The 20,002-nt window shown below is 41.2% G+C and overlaps 3 protein-coding genes across 4 annotated transcripts; all 3 read right to left on the bottom strand.

The window, feature by feature from the left end:
* Positions 1 to 240: 240 nt before the first annotated feature.
* LOC308086428 (nuclear factor 7, ovary-like) lies at positions 241 to 1,695 on the bottom strand (the record flags this gene model as incomplete). The annotated part of the gene is made up of 2 exons (XM_080429950.1): positions 241 to 826; positions 896 to 1,695. The coding sequence occupies 2 exons, from the start codon at positions 1,693 to 1,695 to the stop codon at positions 241 to 243; spliced, it is 1,386 nt and encodes a 461-aa protein (XP_080286076.1).
* Positions 1,696 to 7,296: 5,601 nt separating this feature from the next.
* On the bottom strand, positions 7,297 to 8,757 carry LOC308086427 (zinc-binding protein A33-like; the record flags this gene model as incomplete). Its single annotated transcript, XM_080429949.1, has 1 exon — positions 7,297 to 8,757. One exon carries the CDS (start codon positions 8,755 to 8,757, stop codon positions 7,297 to 7,299), a length of 1,461 nt encoding a protein of 486 aa, XP_080286075.1.
* Positions 8,758 to 11,988: 3,231 nt separating this feature from the next.
* Positions 11,989 to 19,860, bottom strand: LOC308086233 (uncharacterized protein). Of its 2 annotated transcripts, none has more exons than XM_080429690.1 (2): positions 19,453 to 19,860; positions 11,989 to 14,571 (listed from the first exon to the last, which is right to left on the bottom strand). In XM_080429690.1, the coding sequence occupies exons 1-2, from the start codon at positions 19,643 to 19,645 to the stop codon at positions 13,322 to 13,324; spliced, it is 1,443 nt and encodes a 480-aa protein (XP_080285816.1). In that variant the 5' UTR covers positions 19,646 to 19,860; the 3' UTR covers positions 11,989 to 13,321. The 2 variants fall into 2 exon arrangements, with proteins under 2 accessions (XP_080285816.1, XP_080285817.1); XM_080429691.1 differs by having other exon boundaries at positions 11,989 to 14,568.
* Between the last annotated feature and the right edge of the window lie 142 nt (positions 19,861 to 20,002).

Genomic DNA, 20,002 nt, shown 5'->3' with positions numbered 1-20,002 from the left:
TGAAATAAAATACCTCACACACATTATTCATGTATGTATTCATAGTATGTGGTGTACGTTACAGTACTCACACAAAGTAAACAAACCTTATAATATGTGCACATTGACGAAGTCATTACAACATATTCAAATCCCCTGAAACTTAAAAGCAACACTGTGGACATTTTTGGTGACGTGTTGTGTAGATATGCTCCTATCTAAAACTTGCTAATTGTTATCCGTGCTAATTGTCTTCTACATCTAACTGTGGTGTTCCAGAGTAACACACACCTTCTTAGGTAACACCTTCAGAGAGGCGATGTCGTCATCATCACCATTTAAAATGAATGGGAAGAGTCTCTCAGTGAAAGTGTGAGTGAAGGTGTGCAGGTGCGTGTTAGACTCTGGATCAGAGAAGGACAGCTCTCCTTTGTTCCAATCCAGCTGGACTCTGATCTTCCAGGGTCTCTGGTTCAGTGAAATGTCAGTCCCTGACCCTGGTGAGGACAATGCTGTATATCTACCATTAACAAACCTTATTCTCCAGTGTTTACCCTGTGTGTATGCCTGTACTCCCTTCCTCTGGAAAGACTCTTCTAACACACCCAGTTCCCAGAATATATTGTCTCCAACATCAACATCCCAGCTGTGATAGCCTGAGTTAAAGCCCTCAGAAGCCAGGACAATGTCCCAGCTATCGAACCTCTCTGGGTTGTCAGGGAGCGTAAAATCCTCATCGCACGTCACACTGGTCAGATCATCAGACAGGATGAGTTCAGAATTGGCAGTGTTGGGATCCAGGATCACAGGAGTGTAGGTGACAATGTTCTTCATCTTGTCCCAGACGCTGAAGGCCAGGTTGCCCAGGTGTTTAGCCTCATCTATCAGTGCTCCTGAGACTGGCTGTGGATCTGGCGGTGTGTGCTGGACTCTTTCCACCGTGGTCTTATAGTTCTGCAGGAAGGTGATGTCATCTGCCTTGACATCTCTGATGATGTTGGAGAGAATGGTCATCTCTATTCTCAGCGCCTCGATCTTCACCATCATAATCCGCCTCTTCTGCCTGCCTTCATCTCTCAGTGCGTTAATCCTGGCCTTCTCTTCCTGTTGTAGGAACAGCCGAAGCTTCTTAAACTGTTTCTTAATATGCTTCTCCGTGTTCCAGGCCTGGACTCCAATGTGTTCTGCCGTTTTATCATAGTTTGCTTTAACTTCAGTAAAGTCCCTCAGTTTCTCCTGGAAGTACTTCAGTGTGTCCTGGAGGTAGACTTTGCGACATTGTGCAGCTTCGTTGATGAGTATGAACTTATGTCCATCGTGTTTTTCGGAATCCCGACACACAAGACATGCCAACTGTTCGTCGTTCAGACAGAAGAGCTTGAAATCCTCGCCATGCCGAGTGCAGAGAACCTCACACCACGCAGACCTGCTCTCCTCTAAGAAGTTCTCACACAGGTTCTTCAACGCCAAGTTGATAGGAGGTTTGTCCTGTGAGGAGCATGCTTTGCAAACAGGACATTCCATAGTTGGTTTTACTGACCACCATTGCTGCAGACAGGCTTTGCAGAAACTGTGGCTGCACGACAGGAGAACAGGATGTTTGAAGATGTCACTGCACACAGGACAGGTGAGCTCCTTTTCCTGCTGGGTCAAAAGGTAGGTCAGTTTGTCTGCTTGTAGCACTCCCTCCTTTGGAATGTTCCCTGATGCTGACATGGCTGTGAGTCAGCAGTGTTGCAAATTCACAGCAAGGGTTCTAGTAGAGGAAAGTAGAGCACAGTGTTAGTTAGTATTATGAGTAGGAGTGACGCAAGTTGTTGTAGTATTCTGAATCTAGATTCATACCTTGAAACTTCCACACAATTTGTTTGAAACATAGCTGAAACTGAAGCCTAGTTCAGACCAAAAGCTTATGATAAGACAACATGTTGCAACGTTAGAATATTGCAGATGAAGTGGCAGCTGTCTTGTAAAACACCACACTTAAAGATGAAACAAGACATTTAAATTATGCCCATATTAACTGAACTGTGCACAGTAGATGGAAACCAGACAATTGTTGGTTGACTGTACCCCCACACAGAGTCAAATCAAGACACAAGAATTCTGAAAGCACAAATTACATACCTATTACTTCACCAGTCCAGAAGAGAGAAGTTCAGCTCTTGACGACAACACAGTTTGAATTGACTCCAGACAGCAAAAGCCCTGTTGCTAAATACTCACAGAGGGTGCCTGATGGCCCAATCAGAGAGGGGATGGGGGGTGGGGCATCAATAGCCTGGTAAAGCCCCTCCCTCCGGAAAATCTCATTTCCATTTGATTTCAAATGACAAATGAGATTTCCGGAGGGAGGGTTTACCAGGCTAGGGCATCAATAGACAGAAACTGGTTGGTTGCCTGCCCCCACTTAACCCTTCACCTCACTGAATCCACTCCCTAGTTAAACCAACATATTTCTCTAGATTTTATGAATTCAACAATTAATGAATCAATTAAAAAAAACATCTATAGATTGAAGTTTTTTTCAAATGAAGTTTGAAATAACTTTCAAACTCTGTTTCTCCTACGTTTTTTCAGGTTAAGTCATTGGTTCAAGTTTGTTATAGTCTGCTGAACCAGTGATTCTCAAGGCAAGGACCCCACATTAATATGCATTTCGACCCCCATCTGAAAATATTTGTGCCAGGGTCCCAGGGACCCCCATACAAGATTTGTGATTGTGATTTGTGATGAACAAAAACATGTTGAAAATAACAGATGTACAAGCAGCTATGTACATTCCTACATTCACACATTTTGCTGGAACCCCATGGAGGACCCCTGGCTGAACAGACCCCTCTTTCTACTTGGTTGCAAACATTAAAAAATTGTCTATGCATCAAGCCACTACTGACATAAAATACATGTTGATTAATGTTACAATTCACATATTAGACGAGACAACTCATTTTGCAACCACTGGGTTGCCACTGGGCTAAACTCAATGCACGTTGGAACCACTGGGTTAAACTACTACCTAAAATAAGCTACAGCTCTGTTTAAATCATATTTACCCCTTTCACTCAAAGAGAATATGTTTGGAATGGTTGTTGCAAGTTGCAAAATGTGTTTATGTTCTCTTGTCTATTACGTGAATTGTAACATCAATCAATATGTATTATATGTTCTCTCTTTCATAGTGGCTTGATGCATAGACTCTTTTTTAATGTTTGCAACCAAGAAAGAGGGGTCTGTTCAGCCCTGCTGGTCTGTGTTGATTTGTGAGCTCTTCTCTTCACCGGATGGACACTATCATGGATTTGTAGAAAGCACAAGATTACCTTTGAGCTGGACTGCACTCATTTAATAGATAAAAATTGCTTGATTATTGACCAAGATAGTTCTAAATGACTGTGAGCATTATGGACTAAACTTAATGCACTTTCAATGGAGGATTTCATTTCAAGATATTACAAAGTTAAAAGGTAGATAATTGTTTGTTGTGCAACAGTGTGTGAGGGCTTCATGCACATTGATAACATTCTTGACATTCACACCTTTTAATGACTGGCAGGGCAATTGGACTACAATGATGACCCTCCACGAGCTCTTACATAAGCTATTGACTGAATTACATCTCAATGGTAAACCTACTGTATAGACCAAGCAATGACCAATGATGCAATGGACCATCATCGTTACACACTAATGTTCCTTACAGACAAAACAATGACAATGGCTCCCCTTAAATGACAACGAGCCACTATCATTATGCACTTCTTTACTTACTGAATTACATGTGAATGGTAAAGATAGACCAATCAATGACAAAAGTCCCACACGCACCCAACAATGAACCATAGTAACGTGTGTGAAACACTAGCTACATTTCTGACATAGCCTATTTGAAGTATTTTATATTCAGCTTTCTAAATTATTAGAACTACTACTGTCCAGTATTAGTAACAGATACTTCACTGTATTATATATAAATATCATATTGATATTGTAAAGTACAACATATAAAGTGTATGTAAAGTACAACGGCCCGTCCTGCGTCCTGCACTGGTTTTAGCATGGCATATCTAGTTTGTGCTTTGTGTACAAAAGCATCAAAAGTAATAGACGTGGCACAAAGTGTCACACTTTAAGCTTGTAGATCTGCTACTTTTGATATTTGAATTGTAATCCTGAAAAGTGAATTTTGGATATCGTTGCTGTCGCTTTTGCATTTTTCCCCCCATAAATCAGTGCTATTGAACACCCTTTACGTCGGTGTGTTGATTAAAACAATATATTGAACCAATGAAAAGTATTAAAGCGCTTTGACAAAACCAGCTAACTCCATAGACAAATTATTTGTTTGAGACTGGACGGACATTGAGACTGGACGCTGGGCCTGTACCATTGAATAGAGGTTTGGACTTGAAATACCTCTACAATTACAATACCATACAAGATTTGTGGTGTTAAAATCTTTCAAACATATTCCCAAATGTTTTCAAGACGTTTTGAAGATAGCAGACAAATGGAACCAAGTGTGTCTGATAATCCAAATTATTCTCCTTATTGACACTCTTTTAGCACATGAATGAACGCAAAGTGTTACAAAACCCAATTGAAGTAGAAAAGTAGTGCTGTCTTAGAATTTGCCCATAAATACTTACTTGCCTTACAAACGGTGTGCATGGGATGTATTACATTTGCATATATTAAGTATAAGATAATGAACCCAACTGTTACAAGAGAAGCCATTTATAGTGTATTAAGTAGTTAATAACTATAGAACAGTACCTGGACAGAGATCACAAACACATGTAAAATATCTACAGTTGGAAAGTTGATTCATGCTAAACTCTGAACAAAAGCACAGAAGAAGTGCAAAAATCCACAGTTAGGAATGTTAGCCTATATGTTATTATCTGTATGAAGAAGACACAGAGAGATGCAATACCTTAGCTAGAAATGTTAGTTTATGGAAACAAGTCCCCAGAGCTTTTTTTTGTTATCCTTTTAGCCCAAATGTCTGACTGTACCTCGTGCTGTTTGCATTTCTGTCTAATAAAATATTCAATCAGTCAATGGTATCCGACTGCCACGTCAATATTTCAACTGCACATGGCTCAGTCAGCCAATGTTATTCACCTGCAGATAGAACGAGGAGGAGTTTTGTCATGCCAGAGGGACTGTGCTATATTCCTGTATTTAAGTTAGTGTTTGCCTGAGCTCTCTCTTTACATAGGATCTAGATTCAGTGCACTGAATAAAAAGCACTTCCTTGAGAGTTGTGTCATGGAGTCGTGTCTCTGAGTTGGGTATCTGAGTTATTCTCAACCGGTATTATTTGAATGGTGTTGAAGTCAACTCTTAGCCACCGAATTCTCTAGTTTGAATTTGGCCAGATTTCCACCACACCAGTCGCCTGCTTTTGTGTCGAACTCCACTCGCATTCTGACAGTAACTGAGGTCTCTCGTGTACAGTACATTTTGAACAGACAATTTAATCCAGGGAGTTTCAACTGATTGTGAACCAGGGACCACCACCCTGACTAAAAATCAACCAGGGGACCACTGTTGTGTTGGGTGGGGATATGGGCTAAGTGTTTAGCCCTTGCTATGCATCCTGGTAAATAATGCATTTGTATAGCGCCTTTATCCAAGGCACTTTACAATGATTGTGCATTACATTCACCCATTCACACACACATTCATACACTGATGGCGGAGCAAACCATGCAAGGCAATTAGGGGTTCAGCGTTTTGCTCAAGGACACTTCGACACTAACTCTGGGGGAGCCCGGGATCGAACTGGGAACCTTCCGGTCCCCAAGCGCCGCTCTACCTCCTGAGCCACTGCCGCCCCCATTCCATCAACATTGGCTAAATCTACGCCTATATGCATTGTATGATGCTCAGTAAGAATGTGTTGACATGGACCTCTGTTATGATTATTATAATATACACAACTACTGCAGCATAAATACACAGTGGGAGGCTCATGGTCCATGGACATGTTATTATTGCACAATACTACACACAACACATTTTATCAAGCCCTTAAAGGTCATTATTTATAAGAGGAAGTCCACTCAGTGAGTCTATGGTCTGGAGCCAGGCTAGAAATCCACAGTTCCTGGCAGAACCAGAGTACTGGTGGGTTAGCGTCACTGCTGCAGGTCAAGTTCACACTGCTGCCCTCTGCTGGACTGTCTGGGGCCCTGTGTGGGCAACCTGTCCTGGTGAGAATCTGTGCTCCTTGGAGCACATGTTTCTAGTTTATTATGAGTGTTTTAACCTGTTAAAACCAGGAAAGCATCTCTGTAACCACTTCAACCATTACACTTTGGCCATTAAAACAAGCTTGTAGATCTGCTATTTTGTTCTATACATACAGAATACATAAATAGTTAACTACCTCTGACTTTGAAAAGTAACATTTAAACCTCATTCCATCTTTTGTGTGTACAGGTCACTGCTGTCCATTCTGCATGTCCTGCCTTGTTTACATGTAAACAAACAACTCTATTCATGTGCTACTCATGTGTGAACAAGTCTCTCTCTCCTCCAGTGATGATAGGCCAATCAAGTCACTATAGAAACGTAGAAACTTTATTTGCACACAATTGCTCCAAATTCCTTCAGAACAATTGAAACTGGTGTTGGTGAAGTTTAGTTTATAGGATGTGATTGCATACCACAGCATCTTGTTTCATCGGTCAAACATGCTATGTGAACTAACATACATTGTTGTTATTGCCTTCCAACGGGTCTGTCATGTGATTAACAGTACTCCAATAAACCACACACCACCTCTTATCTTTGAATGTTTATTACAAAAGTCAAGTAAATGAAATAGAAAGTCTAGCTGTTACAGGTAGTTGATGTTGTCCAGGACAATAAATGTCAACCATCCCCTGACATTATTATAAACAACTATCAACAGTAAAAAATATAATACAATAAAACATGAAATAAAATAATACCTTCTACCTGGTAGAAGATATAAAAAAATAATTAGAGAAATATCCAGCCAACCAAAAAAATCAAAAACACTGGATGGTCAGAATTCACGTTTTGTGGTAGAAGATCCCCAAGTGAAATAAAATACCTCACACACATTATTCATGTATGTATTCATAGTATGTGGTGTACGTTACAGTACTCACACAAAGTAAACAAACCTTATAATATGTGCACATTGACGAAGTCATTACAACATATTCAAATCCCCTGAAACTTAAAAGCAACACTGTGGACATTTTTGGTGACGTGTTGTGTAGATATGCTCCTATCTAAAACTTGCTAATTGTTATCCGTGCTAATTGTCTTCTACATCTAACCGTGGTGTTCCAGAGTAACACACACCTTCTTAGGTAACACCTTCAGAGAGGCGATGTCGTCATCATCTCCATTTAGAATGAATGGAAAGAGTCTCTCAGTGAAAGTGTGAGTGAAGGTGTGCAGGTGCGTGTTAGACTCTGGATCAGAGAAGGACAGCTCTCCTTTGTTCCAATCCAGCTGGACTCTGATCTTCCAGGGTCTCTGGTTCAGTGAAATGTCAGTCCCTGACCCTGGTGAGGACAATGCTGTATATCTACCATTAACAAACCTTATTCTCCAGTGTTTACCCTGTGTGTATGCCTGTACTCCCTTCCTCTGGAAAGACTCTTCTAACACACCCAGTTCCCAGAATATATTGTCTCCAACATCAACATCCCAGCTGTGAGTGCCTGAGTTAAAGCCCTCAGAAGCCAGGACAATGTCCCAGCTATCGAACCTCTCTGGGTTGTCAGGGAGCGTAAAATCCTCATCGCACGTCACACTGGTCAGATCATCAGACAGGATGAGTTCAGAATTGGCAGTGTTGGGATCCAGGATCACAGGAGTGTAGGTGACAATGTTCTTCATCTTGTCCCAGACGCTGAAGGCCAGGTTGCCCAGGTGTTTAGCCTCATCTATCAGTGCTCCTGAGACTGGCTGTGGATCTGGCGGTGTGCGCTGGACTCTTTCCACCATGGTCTTATAGTTCTGCAGGAAGGTGACGTCATCTGCCTCGACATCTCTGATGATGTTGGAGAGAATGGTCATCTCTATTCTCAGCGCCTCGATCTTCACCATCATAATCCGCCTCTTCTGCCTGCCTTCATCTCTCAGTGCGTTAATCCTGACCTTCTCTTCCTGTTGTAGGAACAGCCGAAGCTTCTTAAACTGTTTCTTAATATGCTTCTCCGTGTTCCAGGCCTGGACTCCAATGTGTTCTGCCGTTTTATCATAGTTTGCTTTAACTTCAGTAAAGTCCCTCAGTTTCTCCTGGAAGTACTTCAGTGCGTCCTGGAGGTAAACTTTGCGACATTGTGCAGCTTCGTTGATGGGTATGAACTTATGTCCATCGTGTTTTTCGGAATCCCGACACACAAGACATGCCAACTGTTCATCGTTCAGACAGAAGAGCTTGAAATCCTCGCCATGCCGAGTGCAGAGAACCTCACACCACGCAGACCTGCTCTCCTCTAAGAAGTTCTCACACAGGTTCTTCAACGCCAAGTTGATAGGAGGTTTGTCCTGTGAGGAGCATGCTTTGCAAACGGGACATTCCATAGTTGGTTTTACTGACCACCATTGCTGCAGACAGGCTTTGCAGAAACTGTGGCTACACGACAGGAGAACAGGATGTTTGAAGATGTCCCTGCACACAGGACAGGTGAGCTCCTTTTCCTGCTGGATCAAAAGGGAGGCCAGTTTGTCTGCTTGTAGCACTCCCTCCTTTGGAATGTTCCCTGATGCTGACATGGCCATGAGTGACCAGTGTTGCAAATTCACAGCAAGAGTTCTAGTAGAGGAAAAGTAGAGGACAGTGTTAGCATTATGAGTGACTTTGAATTTGTTTGAAACTTAGCTGAAACTGAAGCCTAGTTCAGACCAAAGGCTTATGATAAGACAACATGTTGCAACGTTAGAATATTGCAGAGAAAGTGGGAAATGTCTGATTAACGTGGGAAAACAACACACTTAAATATTAAACAAGACAACACACTTTGTTGCATTTCTGCCAAAATTGGGCATTTCGTTCATTCATAATATAAATGTTTTTCATTTGAGATGATATCACTAGTATTTTACTTGTCTCTCACTACTCAACCAATCTTCCTACTCAACTTTCAATTATGCCCATAGTAACTGTGCACAGTAGATGGAAACCAGACAATTGTTAGTTGACTGTACCCAAATCAAGACACAAGAATTCTGAAAGCACAAACCACATACCTGATTACTTCACCAAGTCCAGAAGAGAGAAAGTTCAGCTCTTGACAAGAACACAGATTAAAGTGACACCAGACTGCAAAAGCCCTGTTGCTAAATACTCACAGAGGGTGCCTGATGGCCCAATCGGAGAGGGGGTAGGGGGTGGGGCATCAATAGACAGAAACTGGTTGGTTGCCTGCCCCCACTTAACCCTTCGCCTCACTGAATCCACTCCCTAGTTAAACCAAGTACAACATATGTCTCTAGATTTAATGAATGAATTCAACACTGAATCAATCAATTAAAAAAACACATATATTGGAGATTGAATTAAGTTCTTTCAAATGAAGTTGTTCATTTGAGCTTGTTTCATTCAAACTCTGTTTCTCCGACGTGTTTTCAAGTCATTGGTTCAAGTTTGTTATAGTCTGCTGTGATTCTGCTGTGATTCTCAAGGCAAGGACCCCCAAATTAATATGCATTTTCACTCCCAGCTGAAAATATTGGTGTCAGGGACCCCCATACAAGAGTTGTGATTTCAACAAAAACATGTTGAAAATAGCAGATGTACAAGCAGATCTGCAGGCTACACTTTGCAGCGCAATGTGAGCTTGTAGATCAGCTATGTTCAAATATCCGATGCATGTAGGGTTCAAGTGGTTAAACAGATTTTTATCCTATTTTGCTGGAACCCCATGAAGGACCCCTGGTGGACCCTGGAACCACTGGGCTAAACTCAATGCACTTTGGGAACCACTGGGTTAAACGACTACCTAAAATAAGCTACAGATTACAGCATATTTACCCCTTTCACTCAAAGAGAATATGTTTGGAATGGTTACAAGTTGCAAAATGTGTTTGTTGTCTCGTCTAATACGTAGGCTACATTGTAACATTAATCAACATGTATTATGTGTTCTCTCTTTCAGTGGCTTGATGCATAGACTATGTTTTAATGTTTGCAGCTAAGTAGAAAGAGGGGTCTGTTCAGCCCTGCTGGTCTGTGTTGATTTGTGAGCTCTTCTCTTCACCGGATGGACATTATCATGGATTTGTAGAAATCACACGATTAAAGGCCTTTGCAGACAGGGTGCGAAAAATCGCACCCTGTCTGCAAAGGCCTGAAGTTTGAGCTGGACTGCACTGGATCATTTAATAGATAAACAATTGCTTGAATATTGTCCAAGATACTTCTAAATGACTGTGAGCATATGGGCTAAACTCAAGGCACTTTCAATGTAGGATTTCATTTCAAGATATTACAATGTTAAATGGTAGATACTTGTTTGTCGTGCAACAGTGTGTGAGGGCTTCATGCATATTGATAACATTCTTGACATTCGCACCTTTTAATGACTGGCAGGGCAATTGGACTACAATGATGACTGAATTACATGTCAATGGTAAACCTACTGTATAGACCAAGCAATGACCAATGCAATGAACCATCATCGTTACACACTAGTGTTCCTTACAGACAAAACAATGACAATGCCTCACCTTAAATGACAACGAGCCACTATCATTATGCACTTCTTTACTGACTGAATTACATGTGAATGGTAAAGATAGACCAATCAATGACAAAAGTCCCACACACCCAACAATGAACCATAGTAACTTGTGTGAAACACTAGATACATTTCTGACATAGCCTATTTGAAGTATTTTATATTCAGCTTTCTAAATTATTAGAACTACTACTGTGCAGTATTAGTAACAGATACTTCACTGTATTATATAAAAATATCATATTGATATTGTAAAGTACAACATATGAAGTGTATGTACGGCCCGTCCTGCACTGGTTTTAGCATTGCATATCTAGTTTGTGCTTTGTGTACAAAAGCATCAAAAGTAATAGACGTGGCACAAAGTGTCACGCTTTAAGCTTGTAGATCTGCTACTTATGATATTTGAATTGTAATCCTGAAAAGTACATTTTGGATATCGTTGCTGTCGTGCAGAAACCAGCCAAATCTATTGAACACCCTTTACGTCGGTGTGTTGATTAAAACAATATATTGAACCAATGAAAAGTATGGTTCAATATATTTTGACAACACCAGCTAACGCCATAGACCAATTATTTGTTTACTAACATTGAGACTGGACGCACAGGTGATTGTTTCACGCAATCAATTCTCAACCTGCTGTTTCGGGGTGCGCTGGTTTGTGGTTTCAGCACACCCCAACCCCCTCTTGTGTGTTGGCTAGCCAGACCTGATAGAATGGGTTTCATTTAGCGCATACTGGTTGCACGCATACTGGTTCTTATCAGTGTGACGTCGTCTGTTAGGGGGTCTATATGATCATCAAACTTTCTGCTAAGTTCACCAAAGGGGGGTGGAGTTAGTTTTTTTTTTCTGACTCCAGGCTCCACCCCTTTTGACCTCCAACCTCATTGTGAGCTTAGAGGTCCATTCAGCTGTTCTTATCAATGATGAACAAAACCTCCTAACTCCCTTTTTGTTTTGTATTTGTCATTTCCTGTAAAATGAACATTTTGGAGTTAGCTGGTGTCTGCCCGACAGATATATGAGGTTTCTACCCGAACATGAGACAATTTTCAATCCCAAGTATCATGCTGTAACATATGTTGTAAGGCTACTTGGTTAAATGTTACAATCTTGAAATGACCAGTTATATGATGACAGATGGAATGAATAGTTGATACACAATAAACAGGGAACAAGTCTTAGATATGTTTTAAAAAACTTTATTCACAGTCTTCAATCACATTAACTTTTATAAACATGTTTTTTTCTAATTCCTTCCCCCAATTGACATTTTGGTGAGCTTTTATTGTACCATGTCCACTCTTCTAAGTTTTGGTGCCATTTATTTTGTTTTACAGCCTGATATATCAGACATTGTTTGACTTTTCTGAAGACATTGGTATGAGCGAGGACAGCTACGCTTAGCCCGTGATGGAAGATCACGTTTCCTCCAGAGATCGCTACAACCACTCTGAGACCTGACTTGGTGCTCTGGTCCCCTTCTCTAAAAAAAGGTGTTCATCATGGACTCAGTGGATGAGGCTTATGAGCAAAAACACCTTCGCTATGCCCAGCTTGCTGCTGAAGCACAACATCGCGGCTGGAACGCTGAGGTCCGCCCAGTGGAGGTGATGGGGTGCAGAGGTTTTGTCGGCCCCTGCCATGCATAGTCCCATGAGAAGCCTGCCATTCAATAGGAAGGCGACTCATGACGCAAGCTCAGGGCTGATCACCCTGTTGCTGGCCACCTTTGGCGAGGGTGTATATAGTGTCGAGGCCGAAACACCCTAAGAACCAAGGGAACACTACTGATGATGCGTCCCAAATTACAACCTAACCCTAGTTCCATTACATCCACCATTCATCACTCTCTCAACACTCTCATGTATGTGCCTATACAAAGGAAATCTACATCTTATCCTGTGTTTCATAAACTGAGCAATAATGCAGCAGATGTGTCCTGATTTTCAACCACTTTCAAACTTCACTTTAACTTTTTTTTTTATAACCAATTTACAAGCAATGTGTTGAGAGCAAGTTGTTCATTGTATAAGATAAATATTATTTTCATACAGTATATATACTTAATGTTTGTAATCTATCATGTTATTTGTGCATTTGCATAAAATTGTTCACTATTGGTCAGAAATCTGTAATTGGAGGTCTAGGACGGTCCAACAAAAAGCCAAGTGGAGTTAAGCTACCATGGTACCATGTGGTGAATAGGCACAATAACTGTGTAGTATCTAGTACCAAGTCTGAGTGACATCACTGGTAGTTTCTACTGACCAAGCTGTTCTGAGGCACAGGAATAATAAATGTCTTTTCTCATTCTCTTTTAAATTCTCCCAAGTTAATTCCAGTACACTTTGTGGTACGGGTGGGTTAGTAAGACTTATCTTCTGTTCATTTGTGGCACTCTGCATAAATGAAACTTCTCAAAACAAACTGTAATCATAGGACAGGTCTTTCTAAGCAGCAATTTTATCCAAGAGAACCTATTTATCAGTTTAAATGTTCTAGTGTTACAGTATAAATATTTATTTTAGTCACATCCAATTTCAATTGTTTATCCTGTATTCTTTAAGTTGAGCTGAAGAGACAGAGTGATATTTATTTTAACAATACATATCACTTACAGCCCCTTCAAATGGGTTTTCTCCTGTATGAATCATCATGTGTGTATTCAGCACATTCGGTTGATCAAAGCATTTTCCACAAATGGTACAACTATAGGGTTTTCCCCCTGTATGCGTCCTCAAGTGTCTTTTTAGGTCAACCATTTGGATAAAGCCTTTGCCACAATCTGTACATTTAAAGGGCTTTTCTCCTGTATGAGTCATCATGTGTTTGTTCAAATTTCCCTTTATACTAAAGGCTTTACCACAATCTGTACAAACAAAAGGCTTTTCCCCTGTATGAGTCCTCATGTGTCTTTTCAGGTCAAGCATTTCAGCAAAGCCTTTGCCACAATCTGTACAATTAAAGGGCTTTTCCCCTGTATGTGTCTTGGTGTGTCTTTTCAAGTTACCCATTTCACTAAAGCCTTTGCCACAATATGCACAAGTTAAGGGCTTTTCCCCTGTATGCGTCATCATATGCTTATTCAAATTTCCCTTTATATTAAAACCTTTGCCACAATACATACAAATAAATGGCTTTTCCGCTGTGTGCGTCATCAAGTGTGTGTTCATATTTCCCCTTCGATTAAAGCCTTTGCCACAATATGTGCATTTAAAGGGTTTTTCCCCTGTATGAATCACCATGTGTCTCTTTAGGCCAGACCTTAAACTAAAACATTTGCCACAAACTGCACAATTAAACGGCATTTCCTCTGTATGAGTCATTTGTGTGTTCAAATTTTGAATATAGCCTTTTCCATAATCTGTACTCATGGATAGAGTGTGTTTTGGAAATTCCAGGACTTGGGACAGCTTGTTGCTCAAAGACAATGTTTGTCCTGCCACATTTTGTGTCTTGTGTGATTCCAGTTTGTTTAAAGCTGACTGATCTTTCCTGGTCTCCCCCCACTCATCACTATCTTCAGTGTCATATTCAGAACAGTGTGAATAGAGAAGCTGGACATCACAATTTGGTTGTGATGCTCCACAGTCCTCTACATCTGCTTGTGTTTTCACATGTTCATTTGAGGTGCTGGCTACTACAGGCCATCCGTTTTCATCATCATCTTCCTGTTTCACTGCTAGTAATGTCAATGTTGAGGAATCACCCTCCTCAGGTGTTTTAAGTAGCTCCTCCTGTTGCTCTTTCATCTGTGAAGGCTCTGGTTCCTCCTGGACCAGACTGGAGCTCCTCTCCTGCAGGTCCAGTGAAACATCTTCATACACAGGAGACAGTGGGAGATCTACTGTAGAAGGAGATATGATGTAATGTCAGCATATAGCAACTTAAGGTGCTTTCTGAATGGATCAGATTGATTCTCTTACTGATCGATTTGTTTTGTAACAATGTCCAGTGTTTATACACTTCCATATAATTCGCTTATATGCTTAACGCTTCGGTCTAGCAGTTTTGTGCTGTTTCGTGTTAGTGTTGTTGTATGTCATATTCTTACATGGCTAATGGCCGAAATAAACTAAATAAACCTGCCTTCCAGCCTTCATGCTTATATATTTGACACAAACCTGGCATAAAAACGTAATTTATGACTTGTGTCAAAAAACTTTGGCCGATCACCCAAATACTGGCCGATTTTGATCGGCGGCCGATTGCTCAGTGCACCTCTACTGAAACGCATTATTATTCATAAAGGTGAACACACGTACATAACATGTTACCTCATGAACTGGCAAGCTCTATGAGGAGACTGTACATGACATTTACAAATGCTTCACCAACTTTGCAGAAGTTGTCCCACACACACACACACACACACACACACACACACACACACACACACACACACACACACACACACACACACACACACACACACACACACACACACACACACACACACACACACACACACACACACACACACACACACACACACAAGCGGTTGCCTGACTGCCCGTGGCAAGTAAATAAAACGTTTGGAGTTTGCTTGCAGGTTTGCCCGACGGGCAATTGCGTTGAGTGGGGAAGCAACCGTCTTTAGTTTGCTATAAACACAACACGACATATCTATATATAAACACTAGAACTTGACTAGAGCCCTCTCTCCCTCACTCTCCCCCCAACACCCACCTACTTTATAGCAGAACACAACACAGCTTTACATTGAAGCAACCAGGTAGGATGAACGCAGGAATGGACAGCAAACTTGTCAAATATCCTTGTCAACTTTCTGCTTTTGGACAGTGATTGTTTCTCTTCTTCCTCCTAATTTGTAGGTTAAATGTTTAGCGAACTCAAAACACGCAGGCTGCATAGCGTAGCTCCCCAGCTGCAACCAATCAGTCCAGTAATGACGGCCCAGTTTATGCTCTGTTGTACGACTGTGGCAACACAGTCTTAACCCATTAACTGCCAGAGGTATTTTCATATTTTTTTAGCCAGTGCCAGAGTTTTTCATTGAAAAAAAAAAGTACTCAGGAGCCGAGATACAGAATTTTTAAGTTTTAAGTTAACAAGGAAGTGGATAGGAGTCTAGATCTTCGAAAAATCATATCTCCTTGGTCTTTGGGTCAAATTGAAAAAATAATATTAATATTAATATATATTTTTTAGTTCACGTAGATCTACGCGATTGGCAGTGAATCAGTTATATATAGCTCTGAATATAGCCGATCTACAAGCTCACAATACAGGAGCGTTGGATCTGTAACACTGACACTGTTGTATTAAGTATAAATTATGCTTAATAATGTGATGTGTTGGGCGCTCGGGTGGCACAGTGGTAAAGTTCCTGCCCACCACCACGGAGGTTGTGGGTTCGAATCCACTGTGGTACATGTGGCTTTATTATCAAGCGTTTACACCAGTGGTTTTCAACCTTTTTCGCGTTTTAGCCCACGGACCCCCATTTTAAAAGATATATCAGGGACTCGACCATTTTGATTTCTTGGGGGCCCCAATCTACACTGTAGTATCATCATCATCAGTGTTCATTTAACTCTGAGAGTGTACAAATGGAACCAAATGGACCCGTGAGGGTCCATTTGGTTCCATTTGTACACTGTCGGAGTTACAGACACATAAGGGTCCATTTCGTTCCTAACTATCAATTTGGCTGGGGACCCCCTGGCACCCCCTCAAGGACCACTGGTGGTCCCCGGACCACTGGTTGAGAACCACTGGTTTACACGAACACAATTGGCCCGTGGGGGGGAGGGAAGCCAGGCGGAGGGAGGGTGATAATTGTCACCGCACGTAATCCTACGGGCTGGGGCGGCACCTGTCAGCAGGGAGCGTCGGGCGGGAGGAGTAGGACAAAAGGCTCTACGTCTACTTCCTCCCGGTAGGGGCTCCTCACGGGTAGGCGAGTCAGTAGGATACAACAGCAGTGACATCACAGAAATGTGAAATGTGTGTGGGGGAGGAATCAGTTGGCATAACGACTGAATTGGGGAGAAAAAGGGGGTGAAAATAATAATAACGTCTGAATCCACTACCTCAGCATTCAGCATAAGTAGTTTTATTGGAAACAACATTGTTGGAACAAAATGTTGGAAATGTGTACACTCTCAGAGTTACAGACCTGTAAGGGTCTATTTTGAACCCCCTCAAAGAACCCTGAGGGTCCCTGGACCCCACTTTGAGAAGCACTGTCCTAGATTTTTTTTTTAATTACACACTGGTATCGGATCGGTACTCGGTATTGACCGATACGCAAGTTATGGGAATCGGTATCGGGAAGGAAAAAATGGTATCGTTACATCTCTAGTAGTAACGGTAGACCTGTCAACAATTATTATAGAATCACCTGGTCACGCCAGGTGATTCTACAAAAATAAACGAGCTGCCGCTAAACTTATTTGACAAGTAATTGTCAACTAAAATCATGTCATGATCATAGCCAGCAGCAACCCAAGTCAAGGCCTTTGCAGACAGGGTGCGATTAGTCAATCAGTTTTTACCGCATGCGAAAAGACGCACGAATCGAAATGGGTTCGATTGGAGAAAAAAAACCGCATCGCATCGCCGCACGGTAAATTTGGAGCCGTGTGCATGAGGTCATTGAGAACCATGTGTTCATTAAAAAAAATATATTGTCCGTTTTTTCCGTGTGAAAAATCGCACCCTGTCTGCAAAGGCCTTTACCCCACTGTATCAAAAATCCTGACCCTTATTAAATGCCTAGTTCTGCTTGTTAAATATTGGGTGTTACATGTTGCAGCTTCATATGAAAGGTGCAATACGAATAAAGACAGCAAAATAAAAACTAGAATTATTGCATGTAGTTTGCTACCTTGGAGATACGATATGCAATTGCAGTTGAATAATGACTTTGTTACTGCAGGCAACACAGTAATGTGTTGTGTCTGCTGCCTGCCTCCTAGCCTTGGATCAAGACTATTATAGATGTATTTTATGACTTTATGTCTGACTTTTACTTTCGTATCATAGATATGCAAATGTCTTTTAAAATAATTGATAAAATACATCTATGATAGTCTTGATCCAAGGCCTGCCTCCGAGACAAGTGAAGACTTATTGCTGAAGTAATCAGTTGTCTGCCCGTTGTCTGGTGATGTTCAGATTTTTTAAAACACACAACATCTCCTGTACAGCCAATGTTAGTCATCCATTTAAAGACAGCCTTAAAAGAGACAACTTTTACACAGTATGTCTAATTTGATGGACAGTCTCCCCATTACGTTCTTTCTTCCACACACCGGGCATGAAAACACAGGAAAGAGATGCTGGTTTCATGCTTACAAAGCCTCTCAAACTTTTCAGGCTGTGACCCCCCAAAATAATCATATTTGAACTGGGGACCCCCAACCCTGACAAGCACTTGGAATGTAGGAGTTGAGGCATTGAATTTAACTTGACTCGGTTCCACTGTGAAAATAGCAGATCTACAAGCTCACAATGCCTTTCGAGCTTGCATTTCACTAGCTGTAGTATACAACCCTCGTAGACGTATTTATGATTCTGACTTTCTGCACTATGCCCCTTAGACACTCCAAACATGTACAAATTTCAAATAAAGGTGCTTACCCGCAAGCCCCAAATGTTAACTGGGTCTACGGGGTAGTAGTTTAATGTAATAATCCATATCTTTCAATAAAGAAGTGTTTTAATGCCGTCTGTGGCCGATTCTGTCGGAAGTTCCCAATGGGCGGTAGTGACGGGTAGTGACGGGGCGCATCCGGTGAAACCCGGAATTACACTAAATGTAAACAGGAAGTAAACGAGGGTGAAAAAATGGCGTTCGGCATTAACACACTTCTTTATTGAAAGATATGGATTATTACATTAAACTACTACCCCGTAGACCCAGTTAACATTTGGGGCTTGGGGGTAAGCACCTTTATTTGACATTTGTACATGTTTGGAGTGTCTAAGGGGCATAGTGCAGAAAGTCCATGTCTCCATGGAGCGTGAACCCTACAACTCTCGTAGATTGAAGACGTCAGAATCATAAATACGTCTACGAGGGTTGTATACTACAGCTAGCATTTCACAATGTTTGCCTCCTTCTTATATTATTTGACAATTTGGCCAATGTTTGATCAGTTTTTATAGCATAGTTTGTTGATTACTTTTGATGCAGTAATGGATTTTTTTTTTTTTTTCATTTCTTTCTATTCTTTTTTGATGTATTAAAAAGGTCTTAAAAGGCATTCAATTGTCACTTCACTGTCATCTGGGGCATTGGTTCTCACAGTGGGGTCCGGGGACCCCCAGGTGTATTTGAGGCGGTTCCAGGGGGTCCCCAGCTAAATGATGGATAGGAACCAAATGGACCCTTATGGGTCTGTAACTCTGAGAGTGTACAAATGGAACCAAATGGACCCGTTAGGGTCCATTTGGTTCCATTTGTACACTCTCAGAGTTAAATTAACATTGATATAATAATATAAATTGGGGTCCCAGAGATAGAGATGCCATTAAATGGGGGTCCGTAGCCTAATGCATGTCAAACTGGGGGTCCTTAAAATTAAAATGGTTGAGAATCACTGCTAGAGCAGTAAAAATCTTCTCTTATGGGGTCCTTAATTGGCATATATTTTCAAATGGGGGTCCGCGGGCTAATAAGTGTGCATTTGGGGGTCCTTGACATGAAAAAGGTTTGAGAAGCACTGAATTAAGCTACATTATAGTTGACTGAACCAACCTGTTTTGTGTAATCTGATGTCAGGTTTTAAAACCACATCCAGGATTCTTTGTTGTTGCTCAATCTGTTGTTTGGAGCTGAAATCTTGATCCTCATATTCTGTTAGAATCCTTTCAACCACCACAAAGATCTCTTCAGCGGCCATGGAGAGACGCTCGTTGACAAAGGACTTCAGTGTTTGCAGTAAAGCCATGTTTAGCAGAATTAATTAATTTACATTAAAAAACAATCTGCACAGTTTAACGTTAGCTCTATCGTACCTCAACGATGCAATGCACTTCCCGGTCAGTGTTGCCAGATCGTGCGAGAGAAATAAGCAAGCAGGTCTACGAAAAGAAGCGACGGCTATTTGAAAAATAAATCCGACCTAAACACTTAAAAAAAGAAAAACATAAACTCGGAGAAAAAAACAGGTAATTTTTTTTTATTATTTGAAACATTTTAACAACACAAATCGTGTATGGGGGTGACAGGGGTCCCTAGCTGGCACAACATATTGTATTTTAATTCGAGGGTCCTTGACATGAAAATGTTTAAGAACCACTGGTTA

The sequence above is a fragment of the Gymnoscopelus braueri genome, assembly GCF_963280865.1.
Source record: "Gymnoscopelus braueri genome assembly, chromosome: 6".
Taxonomy (NCBI): domain Eukaryota; kingdom Metazoa; phylum Chordata; class Actinopteri; order Myctophiformes; family Myctophidae; genus Gymnoscopelus; species Gymnoscopelus braueri.
The sequence above is the reverse complement of the archived record's forward strand: the minus strand, read 5'-3'. Positions and strand labels throughout refer to the sequence as shown.